The sequence below is a fragment of the Callithrix jacchus genome, chromosome 10 (assembly GCF_049354715.1).
Source record: "Callithrix jacchus isolate 240 chromosome 10, calJac240_pri, whole genome shotgun sequence".
Taxonomy (NCBI): domain Eukaryota; kingdom Metazoa; phylum Chordata; class Mammalia; order Primates; family Cebidae; genus Callithrix; species Callithrix jacchus.
In genome coordinates, this window is record NC_133511.1 from 72,345,805 (window position 1) to 72,370,124 (window position 24,320).

General features: G+C 48.7%; 1 protein-coding gene across 1 annotated transcript in view; it reads right to left on the bottom strand.

The window, feature by feature from the left end:
- The window catches only part of DCHS1 (dachsous cadherin-related 1), a 33,945-nt gene extending 16,222 nt beyond the window's left edge, over positions 1 to 17,723 (bottom strand). The window contains exons 1-2 of the mRNA XM_035265669.3: positions 17,455 to 17,723; positions 1,801 to 3,714 (exon numbers count right to left, since the gene is read on the bottom strand). Coding sequence (XP_035121560.2) covers positions 1,801 to 3,594 — 1,794 coding nt within the window. The 5' untranslated portion in view covers positions 3,595 to 3,714; positions 17,455 to 17,723. The remainder of the gene's footprint in view (positions 1 to 1,800; positions 3,715 to 17,454) is intronic.
- Positions 17,724 to 24,320: the final 6,597 nt, after the last annotated feature.

Sequence of the window (24,320 nt, forward strand, 5' to 3'; positions counted from 1 at the left end):
TGAATCTCCCCTCTAAATCCTTCAGATGACAGAGGTGACTCATTCCTGACCTTATGCTATGTCTCTAATACAGTGGCTGGCACATGGTAGGCATTCAATACATTTATACTGAATAGATCAAACATTAAGTCTTCTTGTAACAGTTATAAACTCCAAATGGTCATTTTTACCCCTGATTCCCTATGGTTACTAATAGTAAAAACTCCAGGAAACCACCTGGAGAGTTGCCCTCTTGCTTCAGGCACTAGCGAGGAGAGAAGTCTGGAAGCCATCGCCCATTGGTCCTGGCCAAGAAGGAGAGTAAACACATGGAAGAGTGGGTGGTGGGAGCTGCAGAGCAGCAGGCGAGCAAACATGCAGAGTCTGGCCAGAGGACAAGAGGTCAGCCAGGCCCAGAACTAGCCTGGAAGTCTATGCCGACAGGCAGCCCCTGAGGAGATGCTCAGGAGTCTGGTGGCATTTGGAGACATAAGGACGCCAAGCATCGGCCTCCTAAGAGGACTCCCTGCCTCCTGTCCTCTCTCCTGTTGCCATACTCCACAGTGCAAGCAAAGCAATCTTTCCAAAAGATGTATCAGATTTGCTTAGAGTCCTTCACTTGTTCCCTATGATTTTTAAGATAAAGCTGAACCTGTGACCTGGCCCCTGTCTACTGTCTTGTCTCATCACCCCCGACTCTTTCTCATCAGTGCAGCTGATGCCAGCCTGAACAATAGTCTCCTGAACACGTTCTGGTGTTTGTTCAGCAGCCTTTTCCATAGGCCTGGAGTCTCTGCACACCTCATATTATCCATTTGGCAAAGTTTCATTAGTTCTTCAAGGCCTCGCCTCTGGGCTTCCATAGCACTTTGTATGTCACCTGCTGCAGCACTAGTTACTGGTATGTCTCCCTATCTACTAGACTGGGACCTCCCTGGGAATAGGACTGTCTCCTTTTTTTGTTCTCTGGGCCTAGCACAGTGCCAGGCTTAGAGTAGGTAAATAAAATCTTCAACATGTGAATGAACAAATTATCTATCACGCACCTGCTGATCCAATCACCCTTAAAGCCAGTTAGCTAACTTAAAAAAACCCAACCTGATCATTTCCTTCCCAGCTCAAAGAAGTTCAGTGACCTCTTTTGCTTTCCAAGTAGTCCTAACCCCTCACTGCCTGGTGTTCAAGGACTTCTGCGATGTGGTCTCAAGACTGCCTTTCCAGTTTCATGTTCCCTCCATCTCTCCAGGCCTGATTTGCAGCCACTCTGTGTCTCCTTCAGCCTGTCCAGGGTTCCTGCCTCTTCCCCTGAGAGGCCTTTCTACTCTGGATATCAAGATGATTCTTGCTATCTCTCATCCTCATGTCCGAGCCCAAGTGGCCAATTAAGTCTCAGCTCTGAGGGCAGGGATGAGGATTTCTTCCAGTACAACCCAGCACTGGACTAGGAATGGAGGGCTCCATAAATTCTGGTGTCTTCTTTAGGGAACAGAAGCCACACAGCTATGTAGCATCTCCATCTCTGCCCGGCAGAACAGCTTTGAGATTTTCACTTCCTGACACCACAAATCATTTCTCCTCTAGATCCAATCTTCATTTCCTCACCTGCCAAGACCATCTGCCTCAGCTATTGCACCCTGCTTTCCCATCCTCTCATTAACCCTTACCATCTGCACAGATTTTGGAGCTCACAAGATAGAACAGAACCATCTAGCATAAATAAGCATCAACATATGGCTTCGTAAGGCTTGGTTCCTGCTCTCAGGTCCCCTGTGGCCCTCAGATGCCCCCAGTCCTATCCTGCTATGTGCCAGGCCTACCCACCTGCAGGAAGCAAGTTCCAGGCTGGGTGCCCTCAGGCAGCGAGGCATTGTAGAAAGTCCTCTGGAACTGGGGCTCATTATCATTCACATCTTGCAGGGCCACGCTAACTGTGGCGGAGGAGGCTAGAGGGGGCAGGCCACCATCTGTGGCCACCACAGTCAGCTGTGGCTGAGGTTCCAACTCATAGTCCAGTGAGATAGCCGTAGTGATAATGCCTGAGGTGGGGTCAATGGAGAACCAGTGGGTGTGGGCACCAGGAGCTAGGCTATAGGTGACCTGACCATTGGTGCCTTGGTCAGGATCCCGAGCAGTCACCCGCACCACAAAGCTGCCAGGCAGGGCAACCTCAGGCAGGGGCTCAGGTCGGTAGAGCTGGCGGTCAAAGGCAGGTGCATTATCATTGACATCAGTGACGTGCAGCACAAAGGCAGCCTCGGCCCGCAGTGGAGGTGAGCCTGAGTCTGTGGCTGTAACCCTCAAGTTATAGGCATCCCTCTCCTCCCGATCCAGCCGCCGAGCCACACACACCAGATAGATGACACTGTCTTGGGTGCTTAAGGCAAAGTGGCCCTCTCCACCTTCCAGAGACACATTGACGTGGGCAAAGTCACCATCATCTGGGTCTGACACAGAGATCCGAGCAACAAGCTGTCCAGGTGGAGCAGCCTCAGACACTTGGGGGGAGCCATCTGCACTGAGGAAGATGACAGTCATGGAGGGCTGATTGTCATTGGCATCTCGCACATGCACAGTCACGAAGGCCGAGCCCAGCTCAGGGTGAGCCCCGCCATCTCGTGCTTGCACTACCAGTTCATGGACCCGCCGTTGCTCAAAGTCCAGCGGTCGCTCTAGCCGCAGCAGCCCCGTGTGTGCATCGATGGAGAAGGGTCCATCACCCTCGCTCTGCCTCCGGTTGATCTCATAAGTCACAGCCCCATTGGCACCAGCATCGGCATCAGATGCAAACACCTGCAAGACAGGACTGCCGGGGGCCAGGCTCTCAGACACCACAGCGTGGTAGCGGCTCTGATTGAAAGCTGGGGCATGGTCATTGATGTCCAGCAGTGTCACGTCCAGCAGGGCCTGGGCTCTCCGGGGGGGTGAACCACCATCATAGGCCTCCAGCTGTAGCATATAGTGTGAGCGGTTTTCTCGGTCCAGCTCCCCAGTAACTACCAGCTCAGGCACTGGAGCCCCATCTGGACCCGGGCGTGTCTCCAGCCGGAAGGTCTCTCCAGCCCCATCACCAGATAGCGCATAGCCCTGGGTTCCCAGATGCCCAGCATCTGCATCATGAGCAGGCTCCAGTGGGTAGCGGGTACCAAAAACTGTATGCTCAGGTACCTGCAGGGCAGCTCGAGCCTGTGGGAAGGCTGGAGCGTGGTCGTTGATGTCAGCCACTCGCACTGTAACTTCTACAGTGGCACCATCAGGAGTGACTGCAGTGAAGCGGTAGCGGTCCCGCCGCTCACGGTCCAAGACTCGGGCTGTGCGGACGACCCCACTGTGTTCGTCAATGGCCAGGTCTGTGCCCACGCCGCTGCCCTCCTGGGCGGAGATGAAGTACATGGGAGGAGCTGCCGTGCCTGCCGGAAGCCCCGCACTGATGTCCCCAATCAGTGTACCCGCTGGCTGCTCCTCATCAATCTGCAAATCCAAGCTCCCAGCCTGACCCCAGGCACCTGGCACCCCAGCCCCCAGCAGCAGCAGCAGCAGCAGCAACGGTAGCAGGAGGCGGGGCCTGGGGCTCTTCATGCCAGGGCAGGAAGGCACAATGCCCGGCTCCTTCTGCATGACAAGGATAGTCCAGCTGTGCCTTGGGTTCCAGCTCCAGGCCAGGCTCTGGGCCCAGCTTGACCTCAGACTTTGGGTCAGGTCTCACTGGGGCCCTGGTTCCAGCTCAGCCTCCTTGACCTGGGAGAAAACAGAAGGAAACAGGTCACAACAGAGCAGTCCAGAGAACCTGGACTAGGCCACATCAACATTCAGACATGCTCATCCCCAGCAGGCCCATGAGCTGTCTCACACTCATCTCGGGCCACACGGATCTCTGCCTCAGGACTCTTTGGGGCCACTCCAGTCTTCCCCTTGGCAGATCCCATCCTATCCCACCCTCAGCAAATTTTTCTGCTTCCTACTTTTCAGGTCTGAATGCCCACAAACTCCCTTCCTCCTATTTCTAGGCTTAAAAGTATGGACATTCTTTTCTCATTTTCTTCGCATCCAGGACTAATACTCACTTTTAGCCTCCATAACCATGTATTGGGTAACCTTTCCTGAACTGCCAACTCTCCTCTTCTCTGGAGCTTTCCATCAGTACTGCATATGCTCAAGTCTCTCTCTGCTCCCACCCCCCACCCTGCTGGAAGGGAATGATATTCCCTTAACCCTACTTCCCTATTCCCCTTTCCATTCAACAAGAGATTGAACACCTACAATGTGGAGGTACTGGGAATACCACAGTGAATAAAGGAAACAGTCTCTGGCTTCATAGAGCTTATAGTCCAGGAGTTGAACAAGTAATTACAAGTATGACGAGAAAAGTACCGAGAGCAAGGAGGATTATAAGAGAGGCAACCTAGGCAGGGAGTCAGGGAGTCCATGCTTTGCCTAGGAAGTGACATTCAAGTCGAGATCTAAATGACTAGTGCTAGCTAGGCAATGGTGACCAGAAAAGGCGGATATAGAAAGGAGAGAAAGACATTCTGGAAGAGTGAACAGAATATGGAAATGGTTAAAGCCCACCGTCGAGGAGGGGTTCAGAGTGTCTGAGGGTGGGGTGATGGGCATGTGTGTGAGGCATAGTGCTAGAGGCAGAGGGTAGGAAATGAGACAGGGACTTGCAAGCTATGTTGAAGATTCTGACCTTATCCTAAAGGCAAATGGAAGCCACTAAAGCACTTCAAGGAAGAGTGCCAGAATATGACCTACATTTTGTGAAGATGGCTAGTGCAGTCCTTTGGAAAGCAAAGATCACGTATATGGGACAGTGAGGAGGCACTTGTGGGCATCCAGGAGATGACACTGCTTTGATGGTAACTTTGGTGAGTGTAAGGAATAAACATGGCAAGAAGTGGCTAGGTCTGTAGGGGGTTCAGGAGGTAGAGAGGCAGGGCTTGCTGACTGCTTGAAGGCAGAGGATGAAGGATTGGATGGGCAAAATCAAGGATGATGGGCAAATTTCTGACCTGAACTACCAGCTAGATAAAGGTCCTTAACTGCTCAGAAAGAAAAAGAGAGGGGGTGAGGGACCAGAGAGGCATGGTGCCTCTGAGTCTAAGGGGAGCCAGGGTTTCAAATGATGCTTAAGATCAGGAAGAAAGAAGCCCAGAGCCCCTTAGTCTAGTGATTAAGTGAGAGAAGAATCTGTGAATAAATGAGAGCGTGGACTGAAGATGGGATGTAGTCACCAGACGGAAGAGGGACATTTGGAAGCTACCGCCTGAGAGATTGTTTCATTTCCCCATTTTCTCACTTCTCACACTCTCTTCCCTCTATGCAGTGAGGCTTGCTCTCTTGTCACATTGCTCTCACTAAGCTTCCAAACATCTCTACGTTCTACACTGGCAGCCACCATTTTATCTTCCTTTTATTGGATCATTCTGGAACACTGAAACACTGATCACTGGCTCCTTGAAATCTCTTCCGCTCGGTTTCACACTGTGACTCCTACCTCTTATTTCCATCATGCTTCCCTGCGCACTCCTCCATCTCCTTTGCAAGTTCTTCTTCTTCTGCCCACTCCTTCATGATTGGTGCTTTTCAGGGTTCAGCATCTTTTCCCACTCTCCAAACTTCCTGGGTGATCTTATCTAGTCCCATGCCTTTAGTTCACATCTATCAATCATTTTTTAATGTGCCATCTATTGATGATGACTTTCCAATCTCCAGCTCCAGCTCTGGAGAGCTCTGGAGACACGTGTCCAGCCATATACTGGACTTCACAATGTATCCCCAACTGCCACCTCAAACTGCTTTTCCTCCTTCATTCCTATTCCTGTGAACAGGACCACCATCCATCCAGGTCTCCAACTAGCAATCCAGAAGCTCTCCTTGTATCCTTGCTTATCCTCAGTCCTGGTCCCAATTAGTCATGTAAACCCCACCACTTCAACTAGACATGTCTCAGGTCTTTCCTCTTTCTCCACACTGCTGCCATCCCAGTCCAGGCATCTCTCTTTGTGATTCTTGCAACAGCTCCTCACTGGTCTCCTGCTTCCTGGCTTGGACCTTCTGATCCATCTCCACCTGACTGGAGATAACCACACAACTCTCACGAAGACACTCCTGATGAAAGGCTTCCACTGATTCCCATAATTGACAGCAGAAAGCAAATGCCTCTCTGCAGAAAGAAATGCAACCACACAAACTGTTTCTACAGTGTCAAGAGGTTCATGGACACTAACTAGGTATAGAACTTCTGATCCACAAGACAAAGTACAACCTCCTTAACATGTCTTCAAGATCTGAGCCCTGTCAACTTCTCCATGGCCCCTCACCTTTACTTCCCCCACCACTCCAACATGAAATCTATTACCATGCTCCTTCCCAACTCCTCGCCCTGTCTTTGCTACTGTTTTGTCATGAGATATCCTCTAAAAATCCTCTCCATATAATCACTCCCTCCTGCCCATGCAGAGTCTATTATACACACTACTGGGCTCCCATTGCTTTTGGTAAACACAGTAAATTGCACAGCAGCCTCGATTTGTTCATGTGTCTGCCCTCTGCACTGGATTGGAGACTCCTTGAGGGCAGTGACAGGTCTTGGTTAGTCTCCTGATTCTCCAGCATTTAGTAGAGTTATAGAAAGAAAAGGCAGCCCATGCTGAATGAATGGTCAGAGTCTCATGCTTCCACACCACCATACTCACATAACACACTCAGAGAGACACATCCATGGTCATGCCAACCGAGACGACACACACAAACACATGTGAGCTCAGTACCCTGAGGCACCTCAGTCAGTCCTGTGACTTCACAAATGTGTCCTCAGGTCTTTACAGATTTGCTGTGCTGTAGGACTTCCCTCCCACAAAGACAGGTGGGTTTCCGACTCCCCCACTTACTCTTCCCACCTGCCCCCTCTCTCCCATCTATGTGAAGCAATAAAAAGAGCAGGGGCTTTGGAGCTTAGACTGGGTTTGAGCCCCAGGCTGGGCATTATGTCTGTAATCTGTAAAATGGCTACGGTAACACCTATCCTGTGGGGTTTTGTGAAAATTAGAAATAATGTAAGAAAGGAACACAGAGCTGGGTATCTGGTAGATTCTCCATTCATTAATTCCCAGTTCATCCCTTTACAGGGCCCCTCTCTGCCTTCATCCCAGCTTCAGAATGCTGGAGTTGTATATGTGCCACATGGAATAACAGGTCAGAGAGATTCAGAACAAGGAGGTCAGGCTAAACCCAGGCCTGATTTGAAGAGGGGAGAGGATGAGAGTACAAGGATGGTTCCAGGGCCCAGATCAGGGATCTAGGCCCAAAGGCTGAGTTAGGGGTCAAGGGTTAAGAATTGGCCCTACTGATTTAATCAGTGGAGAGAAAACAGTTATGGTTTGGAGAGAAGGAAAATAACAGTGAGGCCAATGTGCTTATCATACTCTGTATTATAGTTACCTGTCTTCCTACCCAGACAAGTAGATATTTCTGAGCCCAGACTATATTTTATTCACTTTTGTATGTAGCATGGAGCACAGCACATAGTACATAATAAACAAGTTTTCTGAATGAGAAATCTATGAATGGTTGAGATAAATCTCAGGTGAATGATCAGGCTTGAAGAGAAGAGACTCAGGCTCAGGCAGATGCCCTGTGTGAAAACAATTCCTCCCAACTTGTGTTTTTTCCACTGCCAACTCCTACAGAACACTTCCACAGTGGACACTCAAAGGCTCACACTCAGAAAGTCACAGCCCCATGCACTGCCTGGCATTCTCTCTCATGCTGTTAGGCTTACCCAGATGCATTCTCATGTAGGCAGATTCACATACACACAGGCACATTCAACACATGCTCATACACACATGCAGAGAGGCTTGCTTTAACGTATACACAGCCAGCACACACACACAGAGACCCCTTCCCACATACACACAGAAGCACATTTTCACACACAAAGGGGCCTATTCCTTCACGTGGAACCCACCCCTACACATATGCAAGTATACACACACACACAGAGAGATGCACAAACAGAAAGACACTTTCTCCTGACTCTCACACCAAGAGACATGTTCACACCCTCAGATACGCCCCCACATACACACACACACGCACACACCTGCCCTCCACACACACAGGCCCACTGTCCCGTATGCACAGACTGACAAGGCGAGCATACGCTCACACTCGAAGACCCACCCACACACAGGCATGCTCTCACACATGCTGCTGGGGCACTCGTGGTCAGCTCTGCGGCTGCAGCTGTGACCTCCAGGTCCCTGGGGCCTCTGTCTGGACTGTGCCTCATCACTTCCTGCTGCAAGGCTTCCAGTTCCAAACTCGAACTCCAGACTCTCTCCCGAGACTGTCTCATGCTCTCTCCAGCTCTCCTCTGCCCCATCTCCCCCAACCCATCCAGTGTTTCTCACTCCTCTTCCCTAAGACTGGCTCCTCCTCCCTGCTCTGGTCTCTTTCCCTACCCAGGTCTGTCCCATCCCTTCCCCCAGATCTGGCCTGCTCCTCCATCTTGTCTTTTTCCCCAGTATGTTCTGCTTCCTGCCCAGATCTGTCTTTTTTCCCCTATATCTGTCACAGCTCTTCTCCCACCTGATTCTGCCTTGCTACATGTCCCCACTCTGTCCCCGGTCCTGCTACTTGGTCCTCTGACTCCATTCTGCTCTCCTCCATCCCCACATCTGGGCCTCTGGAACCACAGCTGGTTCTCATTAGGAGGGGGAGGGGCAAGACTGTTCATTGGGGCCTGAAATGTGATGTCAATTCCCCCTCCCTAACTAAGAGCCCCCCCTTCCACCCCCAGCCTGTGTGTCTGTAGGACCTGGAAGCAGGGGGAACATGGGAGAAGAAAGAGAGGTGGGCTAGTGGGGAGGAGCAGGGGGACTACAAGGGAAGGGGGTGCTCCAGGAGGAAGCAGAGGAGTGGCTCGAGGCCCTGAAGGGGAAGCAGGCTGGGGGAGCTGGCACCACCCAGGCCTCCTCCCTCAACTTCCTGTCCCAGGGCCAGCGAGGGGCAGGGAACAGAAAGACAACAGGGTTGAGGAGGGGCAACACGAAAGGCAGATAGGCTAGAAGTAGAGGAAGAAGAGGGTAGCTTCAGTGACCAAAGAGATGAGGGTACAGGGCCAGGTATAAAGGAAAGAGGAAGTGAGAAGAGGTTCTGGTAGGGGGATGACGGGGAGAAAGACTCAGGGAGAGTGACTGTGTATGGCAGAGGAAAGAGGGAGCAGAGCTAATGAAAGGGGAGGTGAGTTGAGACAGGAACAGCCACAGCACACCAGTGTGGTACGGTGTGTGCTGGGCCAGAGCTGGAGGAAGGAGGAGGGGGCTTAGGAGGGAGGAGGAGACAGCTGACAAGTTAACTTCCCTGGATATCTCTGGGACAACCTCATAGGACAGTGGCCAGGGCAGTGCCTGGGGCCTGGCTGTATCCCACCTGAGGACTGGTTCCCAGGAGGCACTCTAGGGAGAGGCTGAGGACAGATGTGAGCAGAAGAGGCAGAGGAAAAATCTATTTTCTGAGCTTTTATGGTGTGCTGGGCTCTGTGCCAAGCAATTCACAGACAGTATCTCATTTAATCACCATAACAACCCTGTGAGGAAGGAATCCTGGCTTCCATTTTCAAACAAGGAAATTGAGACTCAGAGTGAAACAATCTTCCTGTGTTAACACAGCCTTAATTTGGTCCCAGGACTATATAGTCTATGTTGCCTGAGATTCAGGGAGGAGAGAAAGATGGAGAGAAAAAGAAATTAAAGGGAAGTTGAGTGGACAGAGACCTGGCAGGACAATGGAGGCCTGAAGAAGGAAGATAATCTGGAGGAGGGAGATGAAGTATGAGGCCTCTGGCAGAGTCCTGGTTAGCAGCAGTGAGGCTGAGGATACACATATGAAAGATGTGAGGAGGTGAAGGTGAGAAGACTTGGCCACTGACTCTCCAGGAAGATGAGGGAGTGGAGGACTGTAGACTCCAGCCTGCCTACCAGGGTTCCAGCCTGGTTACTAAAGTGGTTCCCCTGGTACACCGCAGAGGAAAAGCCATTTTAGGGGGTGGCTGTTGGAATCCTCATGTGGAGATATGCAGATACAGCTGGGTTTGCAAGCTTAGCATAGAGACCACAGGGTTGGAGATATGGATTTGGACAAATCATGGGGTAACTAAAATCTGTGGGCTTAGAGACCCCCATCAGGTAGAAGGTGCAGAGTGAGAAGAGAGTCTCAGACAGACCCCTGATAACGACTCACATTAAGTGACAGTTGAAGAGAACTTTGTTCTTCCTAGGGGCAGTATCACAGAAGGTAAGAGGAAACATTTCAAAAAAAGAAAGGGATCGATAATGTCCAATGCTGCTGAGAATTCAAGTAACATAAGGGCTGAGAAGTAGACACCGAATTTAGCAGTGAGGAGGTCATAGGGATAATGAGACCCTTCTCTTCTAAGGGAGAGAATTGTATCAGAAGAGCTTTAAGGGTGCAAGCCTCTTGCAGTGGGAAATGAGAGAGAATGGATAGACTAACAGCTAGCCATAGACCAGACATCAGCACGGATTCATTCACCAAAACATGCTTACTGCACCCCTAGAATAGGGAGACACTATATCATAGTAAGCAGGACAGGATAGTAGTTCAGATGCAGACTCCAGGGCCAAGCCAGCTGGTTTTGGTTCCCAGTTTCACTTACTGGCTGTGTGACATTGGGCAAGCCACTTAGTTTCTCAGTGCTTCCATTTCCTAATTTATAAATAGGGACAATAATAATACCTACCACATCGTATCTGGCTGTTAGAGCAGTGTCTGGCACATAGTAAGCTTTGTAAGTATGTGAGCATGAGACATTGTTATAGTAGTTAAGAAGGCAGGCTCGACTCTCAGGCTGGAGTTCAAATCCTGACTCAACCACTCTGGGCAAGTTACTAAACATTCTAAGTGTTAGTTTCCTCTTAAACCTCTGGGGCTTAAAGTGCTTACCTGAAATGGTTGATATGAGAGTTAATGAAATAACGCTAACAATAAACGGCACAATGTCCAGCACACAGTGAAAGCTCATTAAATGTTAGCTGCTGCTGTTATGTGCCACACACACACGATAACTCTGCAATAAGTGTTATTTCACAGATGAGGAAACTGAGGGCTCAAAGAAGGTAGCCGACAACATTTAGAATGATCTAGAATGCAGTTCTGACAGACTTTAAAGCTAGTGCTTTCTGTTAGACCACATTGCTTCTCTGCTGGAGGGCTTGGGATACCCAGATAAAAGGTCATATAACTGGTCAGGCAGCAAAACTGGGAAGGAGAATGATCAAAGTTCTGTTTTAGGAGAATACATCTGGCAGTGTGTGCAGGGTGGGTTAGAGGAGGAGGAGCTCAATGCTGAGACAACTGTCAGTCCAGGCAGAGGGTCAGGTGAGCATGGGGGCAGGTGGTAAGAGAGGGGAAGGAACATGGAGGATGATTGGAGGCCTCCAGAAGACAAAGAGAAAACTGGAGAGGGGAGAGGAGGTAAGTCCTAGGGTGTGCATGTGAAGTGATTCATTGATAGATTTGTTAGTCAACAAATACCTGCTGAAGACTTACCATGTGCCAAATGCCATACTAAGCACTAAAGATAGACGTGACATGGACAGATCAAATCCCTTTCCTTTATGTTCACAGGTAGGGAGACTTGGCAGGGACAGGCCTGGCAGGTTGAGGGAGCTGGGGCACGGGGTAGTGGCGGGCAGCAAGGCTTGCCACAAATTCTGACTCTGACAATCAGGGTTCAAGCCCATGAGGCCAGAGCTAGCAGAAAAGTTGGAGACATAGCAATCAGAGATGTTGAAATAGAAGAACAAATTTGGAAATATGGGGAGCTGAGGGTAGGACAGCACAGTAGAGGGGCTGAGAGGTTAGAAGTAAAGTTGACTAGGTTAATAATTGAACACTTAATAATTTTCCTTCTGAATCCCCAAAACAACTCTCTTATGGAGATACTGCTACCTCCATTTTCACCTAATGAAAGGGGAGCTCAAATAAGCTAAGTCATCCAGGCCATAAATAGTGTGGCTGGAAAGTCTCATGTGTGGCTCCCTCTCCCCTCTTTCTTCTCTTTCCTCCTTTTCTTCTTTCTTTCTCACCATCCATATAATAGGTGTGTTCTAGGTTCTGAGAGATAATAAGCTTCTTCCAGTAGCTTAGAGAGAGAAAAAAAATAATAAGGACAGTGAAATGTACTAAGTAAGCAGAGAAAGGCTTGGAAGTTCCAGGTGAACCACCTGGAGGAAGTGCCCTCTCACCGGGGGACATGGGGAACTGGAAGCTCCTTCCCAGTGGCAGTGGTTGAAAGTGCCCTAGTGTCAGAAGGTTACCTAGGGAACATGGACGTGGGAGCAGAAGGAAGGGTGGTCAGCAGGAAGCTGGGAAGAAGCTAGGAGACAACAGTATGAATCCCTGGGAGGGCTTTTTGCCAGCAGTTATCAGGGCATCTGAGAAGACAGAGTACAATCTTGCCTCTGCCACCACTAACAGGCAGGAGAGAGAAGAGGAAAAGGGTACAAGAATCAAGGAACCTAATATGGGGAGGATTGGGGCCAGGATGCCAGGAGTTGGAGAGCTCAGGGTGGGTGAGTCAGAGGGCATTAAAGGAAGGACCAGCCTAGGACACCTCTGGGGAAAGAATCTGGTGAGGCACTGTAATGCCTTGTAGCCTGGCACAGCTTCTGTGACAGGTCACAGCTTCTGCTTCTTTCATCCCTTCCAAGAGTCCCAGTAGACACCTGGCTCAATGGATTTGGGTCTGCAAACTTCCGGTAGTTCTTAAATATTTGCTAGCTGAATGAGAGATAAAGTACAGAGAAGGGTGAGGAAGAGGATCGAGGGAAAGAGATGAAGGAAGCATAAGTTGTAGGGGAGGGGAATGGAAGTATCTCCAGCAGAGTAAGTGGGTGGTGTGAAAATTTCTTAATTATGTGGGCCGCTGAGACTATGTGTTAGTCTTCTAAAGAGTGAATGAGGGTGAGGGATGCTGTGAGGTACCCATGTATTCATTCATTTTGTTCACAGCCAAGCACTGTGTGGGACCCTGAGTCACAAAGATGAGTAATATGCACTCTTGCCATAAAGGAGGTCCCAGCATGGTTGGTGTAGATAGGAGAGGAAAGAGGCAATGAAACAGAGTTCAAGCCTGCCTGGTAGGGTCATTAAAGGCAGGGTTTGAGACTAGATATGAAGAAGGGAAGGGATGAACCAGGAGAAGAAGGGAGTGAAGGGCCTTTTGGGCAGGCAGAGCAGTATGTGCAAAGGGCCAGAAGCATGGAAAGATGTAGTGTCTTTGGTGAACTACAGCAAATTCAATATGGCTGAAACTCAAAATGTGGGGTCGGGGGGGCTAGGGAAACGGGACAGGTGATGAAGCTAGTCTGACTTCCCCACAGTTTGGGGAAGTCAGACTATGATCTCATAAGTCTCATTAAAAAGAAAATATTTTGTTCAAGGAATTTTGAATAATGCTGAGCAGGGAGTAACATGGTTGAATTTGTACTTTAGGAAGGTTTCTATTACTTCAATGAAAAGAATGGATTGGAAGAGGGAAGAGAAGTGTAGAAAGAAAAGCTAGGAGGGTCTTGGCAAAAATTCATGTGAAAAGATGGTAGATGAGGGCAACAGCAGAGGTGATGAAGAAAAGGGGATGAGATATCAGAGATTGCTGGAGAGGAAATAAAACCAACAAATTCCAAGGGATTTCTGGATTATGGGATATGTGGAGAAGGGAGTGGTTGCAGTTAATCTCTGAGATTCCAGCTTGCAACCTGAGTGGAGATGGTCATTTCGGGGAGAGAGGAATGAGGAGATCAGGTTTGCACATGATAAGGGGTCTGTGAGCTATACAGTAAAGAGCAGGCATGCAGCATGTATGCAGGACTGGATCCTAGACAAGAGATGTTTGTGAGTCATCAACCTATAGATGTTAATTAAAGCCTTGAAAATCAATGAAACAGATTACCCAGAAGTATGTATATAGTGAGACAATAAGAAGGTTCAAGCTAGAACTTTAAGGAACAGTGACATTTAGGGGGCATACAAAGGATCCCTCAAAGCAGACTGACACAGAACAGCTAGGAGGAGCTCCCGGAGAGACATGTACCATACTGTAACTTTCTGCTTATTTGCCTGTTAAATGTTGATACAATAAAATCATGGCTCAAAAGCCAAATGACAAGAACAACTCACAGAAAAAAGAATGGTCAATAATGTCAGCTCCTCCCAAGAGGTCAGGCAGTTAAGGACTTTTGAAAAGATCCTCCAGACTGAGCAGAAGAGGTTACTTCTTTCTCCTAGGGAAAGCAGTTACATTTGAGGGGCAGGCACAAATGGGAAGTGAGGAAGTAGGAACAGCTATATGCAGAAGACTCTTTCACAAAATGTGACACTGAAGAAAAGTGAGGAAGCCTCTTAGCTAATGGGGTATTACAGGGTTAAAGAAAGATAGGAGAGGCTGGATGATCTTTATGTCCTCCCAGGAGGATGGGAGAAAGGACAGAACTGGAGACATGGGAAAGACAGGAAATAATCAGTTGAGTGAGGTCCCTGTGGAAGAGGAAGGGGATGGGATCCATAACATAGGTAGGGGATTGGCTTTAACTAGAAGAGACACTACTTCATTCTTCTAGGAAGGAAGGAGAAAAGATTGAAGAGGATGCAGATAAAATTTGAGGGAGGAGGCAGAAATCTGAGGGAATTCAAACCAGATGGCCTCAGTTTCATCGGTGAGCCAGAAGACCAGGTTGTCCACTCTTAATTCCCCCCTTTCCTTTACCCCTCATGTCTGCTTTGTCACTGAGTCCTGCCTAAAGAGCTCTTGAAACCATTCACCTTCTCTTTCTCTCCTGCCGCTACTCCAGTTCAGGCCAGTATTATACCCTCCTGAGTTTCTACAACAGCCAACTGTCCTCCTTCTCAGGCTCCTTCTGCAGTTGATACAATAATTCTAAAAATGAATCTGATCATATTGCTCCACGGCTTCAAATGATTTGGTAACTCTCCATTATTGGGTTAAAGGAATTTCTTTACGTGGCCTCCTAGACCGTGCATGGTCTAAGCCTCCATTTACCTTTCCCACAGACTCTCTCCCTCATGCTGTAAGTGTCAGGCTCACTAAACTGCTTTATCCCTCACACATACACTATTTTCTTTCGCGTGGGCTTTTACCTGCTACTCCCTTGGCTTGTCATATTATCCACCCACTCCATCAAGTTTAAATGTCACTTCCTCCAAAAAGCCTCTTCTGACCTCCCTACACTGGCCTAGGTTTCTCTGCTGTGTGCTGCAATGTTATAACACTCACTCCCCAGCCTATAAGCTCCAGAGGATAGGACCATGTCCATTTTGTTCCCCTTTGTATTGCCAACTCCTGTCACAATGCCTAGCAGAGTAGGTGCCTACTATGTGTTTGTTAAATGAATGAATTAGTGTATTGATTAATAAATCTACTGAAAACAATGGTGTGAGGGATGTGGGGTAATGAGTGTGCAGAAAATAGAAAAAATTCATCCATTTATTTATGAAGGGCCCAGTTAAGGGTGGAGTTTTTAGAAGCATGAATTTATGGAAGCATCCCCTGGTGTGGTTGAGAAGTCATTCAGTTAGGGGCAATAATTTGAGGGATGAGCATAGAAGATAAGCAAATACAGTGGCCAAGGAATGGTTAAAAGGATGATCCTTAGCATAGGAGCTGGAAAGAAAGCACAAAGTCAGAAAGGAACAGAGTAGGAGGAAACAAAGAGGTCAAGGGTAAGAGGTTGTTATGAGGTTAAAGAGTATAATGGGAGCAAGAGCATCTGAAAGCTGGAAGGATATAGGAGGTTGTGGGCAGAACGAGGCATGCAAGAGTTTCGAATTTTAAAAGTGGAACAGTTATGCAGAATGGTCCTGGGAGGGAAGAAGAAGGTAACAGGAGCTAAGGACATCAAGAATCTGTGAGGCTGTGGTGCTGAGGGACACTGAGAAACCATGGCAGGATACACTATCCAGATCTTGAAGTTTTCAGGGAACAAGAGGATGAGCCTGGGAGGTCTGTGGATGAGAAGGGGTGACGGTCTGATCATAAGTTAAGTGGAGTTTATTCAGCAGTTAGGAGAGTTCTTCCTGTGGTGTCATGTCATCCATGACTATCTCCTGGGGGTTGTATAAGTGGCTGTGTGATAAGGGCAACTGTGCACAGCCTTCTGTTAGTGACAGACCTCTGGGACACCCACTATGTATAGGCAGCTCCATGAAGTAAACCTAGTAAGATGTGCTGACCGTGACAGTGCTTCTGATGGATGTGGATTGCAGTGACAGTGTCTCCTGAGAGGTGTGGGTGTATGTGTTTGTTGCTGGTGACAGTGTCTCTGGAGAAGTGTTGGCAGTAACAGTGTCTTCCATGGTATGTGTTGGCCTTGACAATGAGCCTGTGGGAGTATGTTGTTGCAACATTTCTGCTGTGGGTGTGTGTTGTATGCATGAGAGCATTTTCCGTAGGTGTGTGTTGGCTTGATAGAGTCAGCTGTGGGTGTGTGTTGGTTTTGACTGGGGGTGCTTCCTGGGGGTGGGTTTCCTGAAAGTGTACGATGGCTGAGGGTGTCTCTTGAGGATGTGTGTTGCCTGGGACTGTGTCCATTTCTGGGTTGAGTAGGGCTATGACTGTGTCCCTTATGGGTATTTGAGAAGTTGACATAAGTGACAATATTTTTCTGGCCTATGACCTTGTGGCTGTGGGCCCAGCCAACTACACTGAGTTCATTGTGCTTCTAGACCTCCCTCTCCCCACCCCCTCCACGTGGGACCCACGCCTGCGGTGACCTTGCTCCGTCCCCTGCACGGGATTCTGACCCGGGTATCCCTGACACAAACTCCCAGTTGCTCGAACCTCCCACTCAGAACACGTCTGGGTGACCCCCCTCCATCCACTTCAGGCTGTGCCTGCCTCTCCCCTGCTTCTGGGTACATCTCCCCCCTCAGTTTCTTTGTCTCTGTCTCAGTTGGTCTCTGTCACACACCCATCCTCCACATTCTGACACATGGGCTCCCACAGAGCGGGCAACACACCCTCACAGGGACTCGCTCCCCATGACACACGCTCATTCTGACCCTCACACCCTCAGAGTGACACGCACATGCACACACAGCCAGAGAGACACCCGGGGACACACAACCTCCCAGTGACACGCACTGACACACTCCTACGATGCACTGCACACAACCCTGTCGCACCCCACACCCCGGCGCAGGCTCGCGCCGCCACCCTCCCCGACTCGATGACACACGCACACAAAGACCCCCAGGCCCTGCCCCCACGCTCACGTTCACGCTCGCCCGGGTCCCGCAGGCCCAGGCCCCCCCTCCCCCATTGTCTCCTGCTCAGAACAAAGCCCCCGGCTCCGCCGCCGCCGCAGCAGCCCAGGGGAGGCCGGCGGGCAGGGCGGGCACTGCCGGACAGGCCGGGCTGGCGCGGGCACTGACCTCCGCGCGACGCGGGCTCGCTCGCCCCGCGCTGGGGCGCCGTCCGGCAGCGGTCAGCCCCCCGGGCAGCGCCCGCCCGCGCAGGGCCTGGGGCCGCGCATCGTCCTCCGTAGCTGTCTCCGAGGCTCGCGATCCCCTCCGGGCTGCCGCCGTCGGTCCGCGCGCCCTTGGCCGTCGATCGGTCGGTCCGTGGACGCCCGGGCGCCGCCTCCTGCACAGCCGCCCCGCGGAGGATGCGAGCTTCGCCGCTGCGGCCCCGCGCCCCCTCCCCTCCCCTCCCCCGCCCTCCGCGCGGTAACCCGAGCCCCCGCCCCTCCGCCCGCGGAGCCCCCGCCCCCGCCCCCACCCGCCCTCCGCGCCGCCGTCCCCCTCCCCCCGGCGCCCGCCTGGCCTCCCTCCGCCCCTCCACTTCCCGGCCCCAGGCCCCGGCTCCGGATCCAGCTCCGGCGCCGCGCCCCCGTCCCGGTTCCCTTCTCTTCTCCCCGTCACTTCTCCCGTCCTCTCCTCCCATTCGGTTCTCTACGCCCTCCGGTCTCCTCCCCGTCGCTCCGCTCCCTGCTGCTCACCTCCTCCTCTTCCATCTTCTTTCCGTCTCCTATTCCCCTCTTCTCCCTCACTGCCCTGGTCTCCCTCTCGCCCCTTCTTTCTCCCTACCGTCATCTCCATTCCCCTCGCCCTTTCTCCCATTCCCTTCTTCTCCCCTTCTCTATCCTTTTCTCCCCACCTCTTCTCCCCTTTCTTTTCTCTTCATCCCTTCTGCTCGATCTCTCTCCAGCCTCTTCACATCAGATTCTCTCCATCTCCGTCCCCACCTCTTCTCTGATCCTCTTCTTCCTAACCCTTTCTCCCTGTCTCTTCTCCGCACCTTTCTTCCCATCCCCTTTTGCCTCACTTCACCATCCCCTTTTCTGCCCGCCTTATCCTTTCGCTTTTCTCACCCCGCTTTTCCCTACCCCCTATCGCTTCCCCTTCTTCCTTGGTAACCTCGGCCTTCTCCCGTTAGTCACTTTTCCTTCGTTATCCCATGATTTCTATGTCTTTCTTCTCCTTCACCCCCAGGTTCTCTTTCCCCCACTTTCTCTGTATCCCACATTTGAGGGTAAAGATCAGGAGATATCGACCCACCATCTAGGGATGGTGGTCCCACTCACAGTATAATCCCCAGAAAAATAAAGTGAGGAGGAAACTGGGCAGGGAGGTGGGAAGGGACTCGAGAAACCAACTTGGGAGAGAATATGGGGAGAGGGGAAATCAGACAAAGATGGAGAGCAAGCAATCTTAAAGGAACTGGGAGAGTTCCGATTCCTGTCCTTCTTCCTTAGGACTGAGTAGGCTGTGAGAAAAACAGGTTTTCTCCACTTGAGATGTGTACAAATGGCATAAAGAAATCAGGAACTTCTGGGGAGAAAGAGCAAAGTTTCAGTTGAAGAAGAAGGAAGTGTGATTTTGGAAGAGGAGTGAGGGAGGGACTGAGGTCCTTGGTCGTATCCACAGCTCTGGCTTGGGCAGTGGGGTGGACGGTGGTGAGGCTGGCTGTTCTCCACAAAAGAAGCAGAAGGAGGCTGCAGGGGGTTGGTGTGGGAAGATGATGATGTGACTTGGGGCTGCTGACTTTGAAGTGCCTTTGGGGAAGGTAGGTCTGCAACTTAGAGGAGCGGTCTGAGACGGACATAAATATTTGGGAGTCATCTGCAAATACCGTATAAGCTTGAATATAGGGTGAGTTTTTTGCTTTTTTGTTTTTCCAAAATCATCCCTCAGGAAAGAGGGAGTAACCTTATATTTGAGTCCTTACAAAGTCTCTCATATTACAGGGTTTGCTCTCATTTACTTTATTTTGAACAACAAACCACTGGATAGGGCAGTATGGTATGGTGACTAAGCTTGTGGACTCTGGAGCCAGACTCCCTGGCTTGGGGTCCAGACCCTCCCATTTACAAGCTGTGTGGCATTGGGGAAGCTACTTAACTTGTCTCTGCCTTAGTTTTCTCATCTATAAAGTGGGCCTAAGGATTAAATTATGTAATATATGTAAAGCACTATATACCTGGCACTCTATAGTAAGTGCCCAATAAATGCTAACTATTTTTACTGTGTGGGTAAGACCCATTAACCTGACATGTCCTCAACAATGCTATTTTGGATGTATTGTAGTCAAGGAAATTTAACACAGCTTTGGTAACTATTCCTGGTAGTATGACCTCATAACTGCATGTGTTGGATGTCTCAAAATATGCTTTTCAAAGATTGCTTTAAAAAGCAATACAGTAGTACTTGGAAGAGGTTTTTGGGATGCCAAAAATGTTCTATTTCTTGACCTGAGTGGTTATATGGATGTGTCGCTTTGACAGTTCATTGAGCTGAACACTTATGATGACTTGTGCCCTTTTCTGTGTAGATGTTATATTTCAGTAAGAAAGTTAACAGAAATATAATTTTTAAAAAGCAATACATTGAGTGATGTTTAGAAGTCATGAATATACACAGGCAGGATGCATGCCAAAAACCAACTGCCCTAGTGTGATGCAAATGAAACTTGTGACTTAGGATGAAGTTTCCAAGGACTCTATTATCTGTGAATTCAAACTGTGCTGTGTCCTCTCCCAAGCACTTCGCTTAGGCTGAAGAGAAAGACTTCTGTTCTGGGGAAACATGTAAGATGGCTGAAAAAGTGATCCTAATGATGAGAAAGACACTGCTTTTGAGGATGCCTGTTAAGATTATGCATAAAATTGTTTAATAATGTTTATAAATCATACATTTTATGTGACATATGAATTTAAATATATGTACAATGAAGTCCATTAACTCATTGAAGTCCACTTTTGATTGTGTCATCCTCATCCTTTATTTTTTATTTTTATTTTTCATTCTCCTTAAAGGTTTACATTTCTAGCTTGGTTGAAAAGCTTTTTGGATCTTCTCACTGGGAAAAATGAAAAATTACGGTCTGGGCAAGACCCATTAACCTGAAATGTCCTCAACAACCCAATTTGGGTTGCTTTGTATAGTAAGTGTGACAGATGGTAAGTGAAGCTAAGGGAGGGAAGGAGGTTGCTGAGGGAGAGCACATCCATTAGGAAAAAGAGAAGGTCTAGGACAGATACTGAGAAGCTCCAACACGTAAAGGCTGAGCAGAGGAGGAGCCCCCAAAGGAAGGTGAGAAGGCATGGCCAGACAGGGAGGAGAAAGAAAGGGAGATGAGTGTGCCATCAAAGCCCAGGGAATGATCAAGGAAGAAGCCATGAAGTGAGGAGTGGTCATCAGGGTTGAATGATGCAGAAGAGACCAGTGAGGTAAGGACTGAAAAGGATCAGTTGGATTTGGCTGGTGACCTTGGGGACAATGTGGTAGGTGGAGTGGTTAGAATGAAAGCTAGTCAGCACTCACTAGTTAAGGAGTGAGTGTCACCCAGGCTAGAGTGCAGTGGTGTCATCATGGCTTGCTACAGCCTCAACCTCCTGGGCTCAAGTGATTTCTCCCACTTTAACTTCTGCGCCCCCTACTCCCTCTACCCCCACCCCACCCCACTGATTAAAGAGACTATGGACACATGCCACCACCTGGCTAATTTTTTGTACTTTTTGTGGAGACAGAGTTTTGCCATGTTGGCCAGGCTGGTCTGAAACTCCTGAGCTCAAGCAGTCTGCCCACCTCGACCTCCCCAAATGCTAGCATTACGGGTGTGAGCCACTGTGCCCAGCTTTGTTTTTTTAAAAAATTTTTTTTTTAATTTTCCGTAGAGTGTAGGGGGTCTCACTATGTTGCCAGGGCTGATCTTGAACTCCTGGCTTCAAGGGATCTTTCCACCTTGGCCTTCCACAATACTGGGATTACAGGCATGAGCCACTGCACTAAGCCAGTACATCATTATTAACTAAATTCCAGACTTTGTTCTGATTTCACCAGCTTTCCCACTAATGTCCTTTTACTGTCCCAGGATTCAATCCAGGATACCTTGCATTTAGTCATCGTGTTTAGTTTCCTCTGGTCTGTGACAGTTCCTCCATCTTTCCTTTTTTTTTTTTTTTTTTTTTTTTTTGTTAATGACCTTGACAGTTTTGAAGAGTACTGGCCAGGCAATTTGTAGAGTATCCCTCAATTTGGATTTCTCTGCTGTTTTCCATGTGATTAAACTGGGGTGAGAGACTACTACAGAGCTGAAGTGCCTTCTCTCTATATTATATCAGGGAGTGCATGATATAAATGCAGATTTTCATGGGTAATGTTAACCTTAGTCACTGCATTAAGATCTCTTCACTGTAAGGCTACTTCCTCTCTTACCGTGTATCTGTTCTTTAGAAGTGAGTCACTAAGTCCCATACTCAGGGAGGAGAGTAAGCTCCATCTCCTAGAAGGGGTACGTATGATATGTATTATTACATAATGTACGTTATTTGGAATTCTTCTATATGTAGATTTGGCTCTTCTCCTCTTTCCTACTTTTATTTTTAAAATTAGTTTTCAAATCAGTATTATGTGTGCACTTAGTTTAAAAGGCCTCATAACAACAAGCATAAATTCAGAAATCCTGGGGAAAGAGTTGGGATGTCCTGGGCTGACTTAATGTGCCCATCCAGATCAATCTCAAGAGCAGGTGCCAGGTCACTTAAAAGATGGCATCTCCCATTCAGACTGATTATTAAAAATGTTTTGGCATACACACACCCTTTTGTTTAGGGGATACGTTGGTCCCTTCCTCTGTTAATTGACCTTTCATTTACCCTTCAGCTCCCAGCTGAAGCACTACTTCATCACAGACATCTTCCCTGACCTCTTTAACTAAGTCAAATCCCCATATTATGGGTTGTCATAGTGCCTGGTACTTCTCTGTGGCAGTTATCACTGTGGCAAGTTTATATTCTTTCTAGTGTGTGAATATTTGATTAAGTGTCTATATACTCCACTAAGCTGTAAAGCTGGTTTGTTTACCACTGTAGCACGTACATGCTGTGCCTGTACTGACCGAACACACAGGTGCTGTTCGGTCAGTATTTGTTAAGGTAATGGCTGGTGTGAAGGAAGTGGTTGTTCCAGAATAAAGAAAGGATGTTAGTGGGAGAACAGAATCAAGGACCACTACTCAGTGAATGCAGGAGAAAAAGGAGAGAGGATAGTAACCTAGGTGGGAGGGTGGGGTGGGTTGGGGTATTGGCAGGAGGAGTGGGGAGTGGAAAGGGTTGACAGAGAGCTGTTTGGACGAAGGCAACAAAAGCATGTTTAACATTGCAGGTAAGGAGCTCATGGAGAGAATGGAGAAAGGTCCTGGAGGAGAAAGGAGGAACTGAAGAATTAACCATCACAACAAGGAGGGATTGGTCTTTGCCAGGAAGAGAAGTACCTCCTCCTTCAAGACTGAAAAGGAAGATGAGTGGGGTGCAGATAAGTGCATGGGTGTAAGTATGTGGTAGTGAGGCAGGAAGGTGGACAGGGCAGGAATTTGAGGTCATCATACCTGATGATCTCATTCTCTCTAGAGAGGAGTTGGGATTTTGTGAAAAATGGGCACGAGGTAGCCAATAAAGTTAGAAATCTTGAGGGAAGTTTTAAAGGAGTGGAGACGCTGTTAAGGGGAGTGATAGCTGGTGGCCTTATAGGCCTAAAGGATCAAGGAGTTGAGGATACTGGCAAGAGAACAAAGGATATAGACACACCTCCACCTAAGTCCTTGATGAAAAAGAGGAAAAGTCATTTCATGACAACACTGAGGAGGATAGAGGCTTGTGTAAGACAGCATAATCTAAAAGGCTGAGAGGGAGGTTGGAAAAGTAGTTATCTCTATTTAGGCCTTGGGAAGCCTGGAGAATTGAGACTTCTTCCCTCTTCCTTCCAAGATATGTGGAAGTATGTACAGAAGGGGAGTACTTAAGCAAAGCCAGGTCTCTTGCACAGGAAGTGGAGGCTCAGAGGTATAGGAAGGGGCTGAGATTTCAGGAGTTTGTCACCATGAAATGAAGGTTTCAGAACAGGCAAGATTGAGGTGTGGGTCCATGATGGGAAGGGCTAAAAGGCAGGGAAGCAGTGGGAGGGGGCCAGTCAACTAGGGGCAGGGAGGGGCACATCAGTGTGGTGATGAACAAATGAGAAGGGAGAGATGACCCAAAAGGCCTACCTTGTGAATAACGATCTGAGTGACAGGATGGGAGACAGCTTTTAGTGGTTCTGTTAGTCCTCTGTTCTTTCCTAGTGAGCTGGAGGAACTGGGTAGCATTAGTAATTGCTTTCAGACTGCTGCAAGCCTTAGTTCAAAATACTTGTAAGTCACAAGTCATTAGCACTCCTTGGTACAACCCAGCCCTGGAAGAAGTGAGCAGGAGTATTAAAAAAAAAAAAAAATGGCCAGAGTCCAGCACTGTTTGAATTGGGATCTTTCAAGAGTGAGGATGTTTTCCAGGCTCTGAAGGACTTCAACTCCCTGTAGAGACTCTAGGAAAGAAAAGGGAAACTCCCCATGCTCTCCCACAGAACAAGAGCCAGAGAAAGTAGAAGGAAATGGAATCTAGAACACAGGTGGTGGGATTAAATATGGAGAAGAGAAAGGCCTCCTATCCACTGGGATGGAAAGTCAGGAAAGCCAGTCCTGTGGATTTCAATTTACAGAGTGATCAATTTGTTGGAACTTACCAGTTTTGCCTGTTTACCAAAATTTTGTTTCTTTTAATTATGTGTAAAGTTTACAACAATTTTCATGGTTGGACTGATTTTAACTACTTTTAATGATTTCTGTGAAGTATCAGTTGACAATTTTTTGAGTTTAGTTTAGCTTAGTTGTACTTCTAATTTATTTGCAGCTGTTTCACTGAAATCATTTTGCCATGGCTGGCCAAAGTTCAGTGTATTCTAAGTTTTTCCTTATTTTGGAGCTG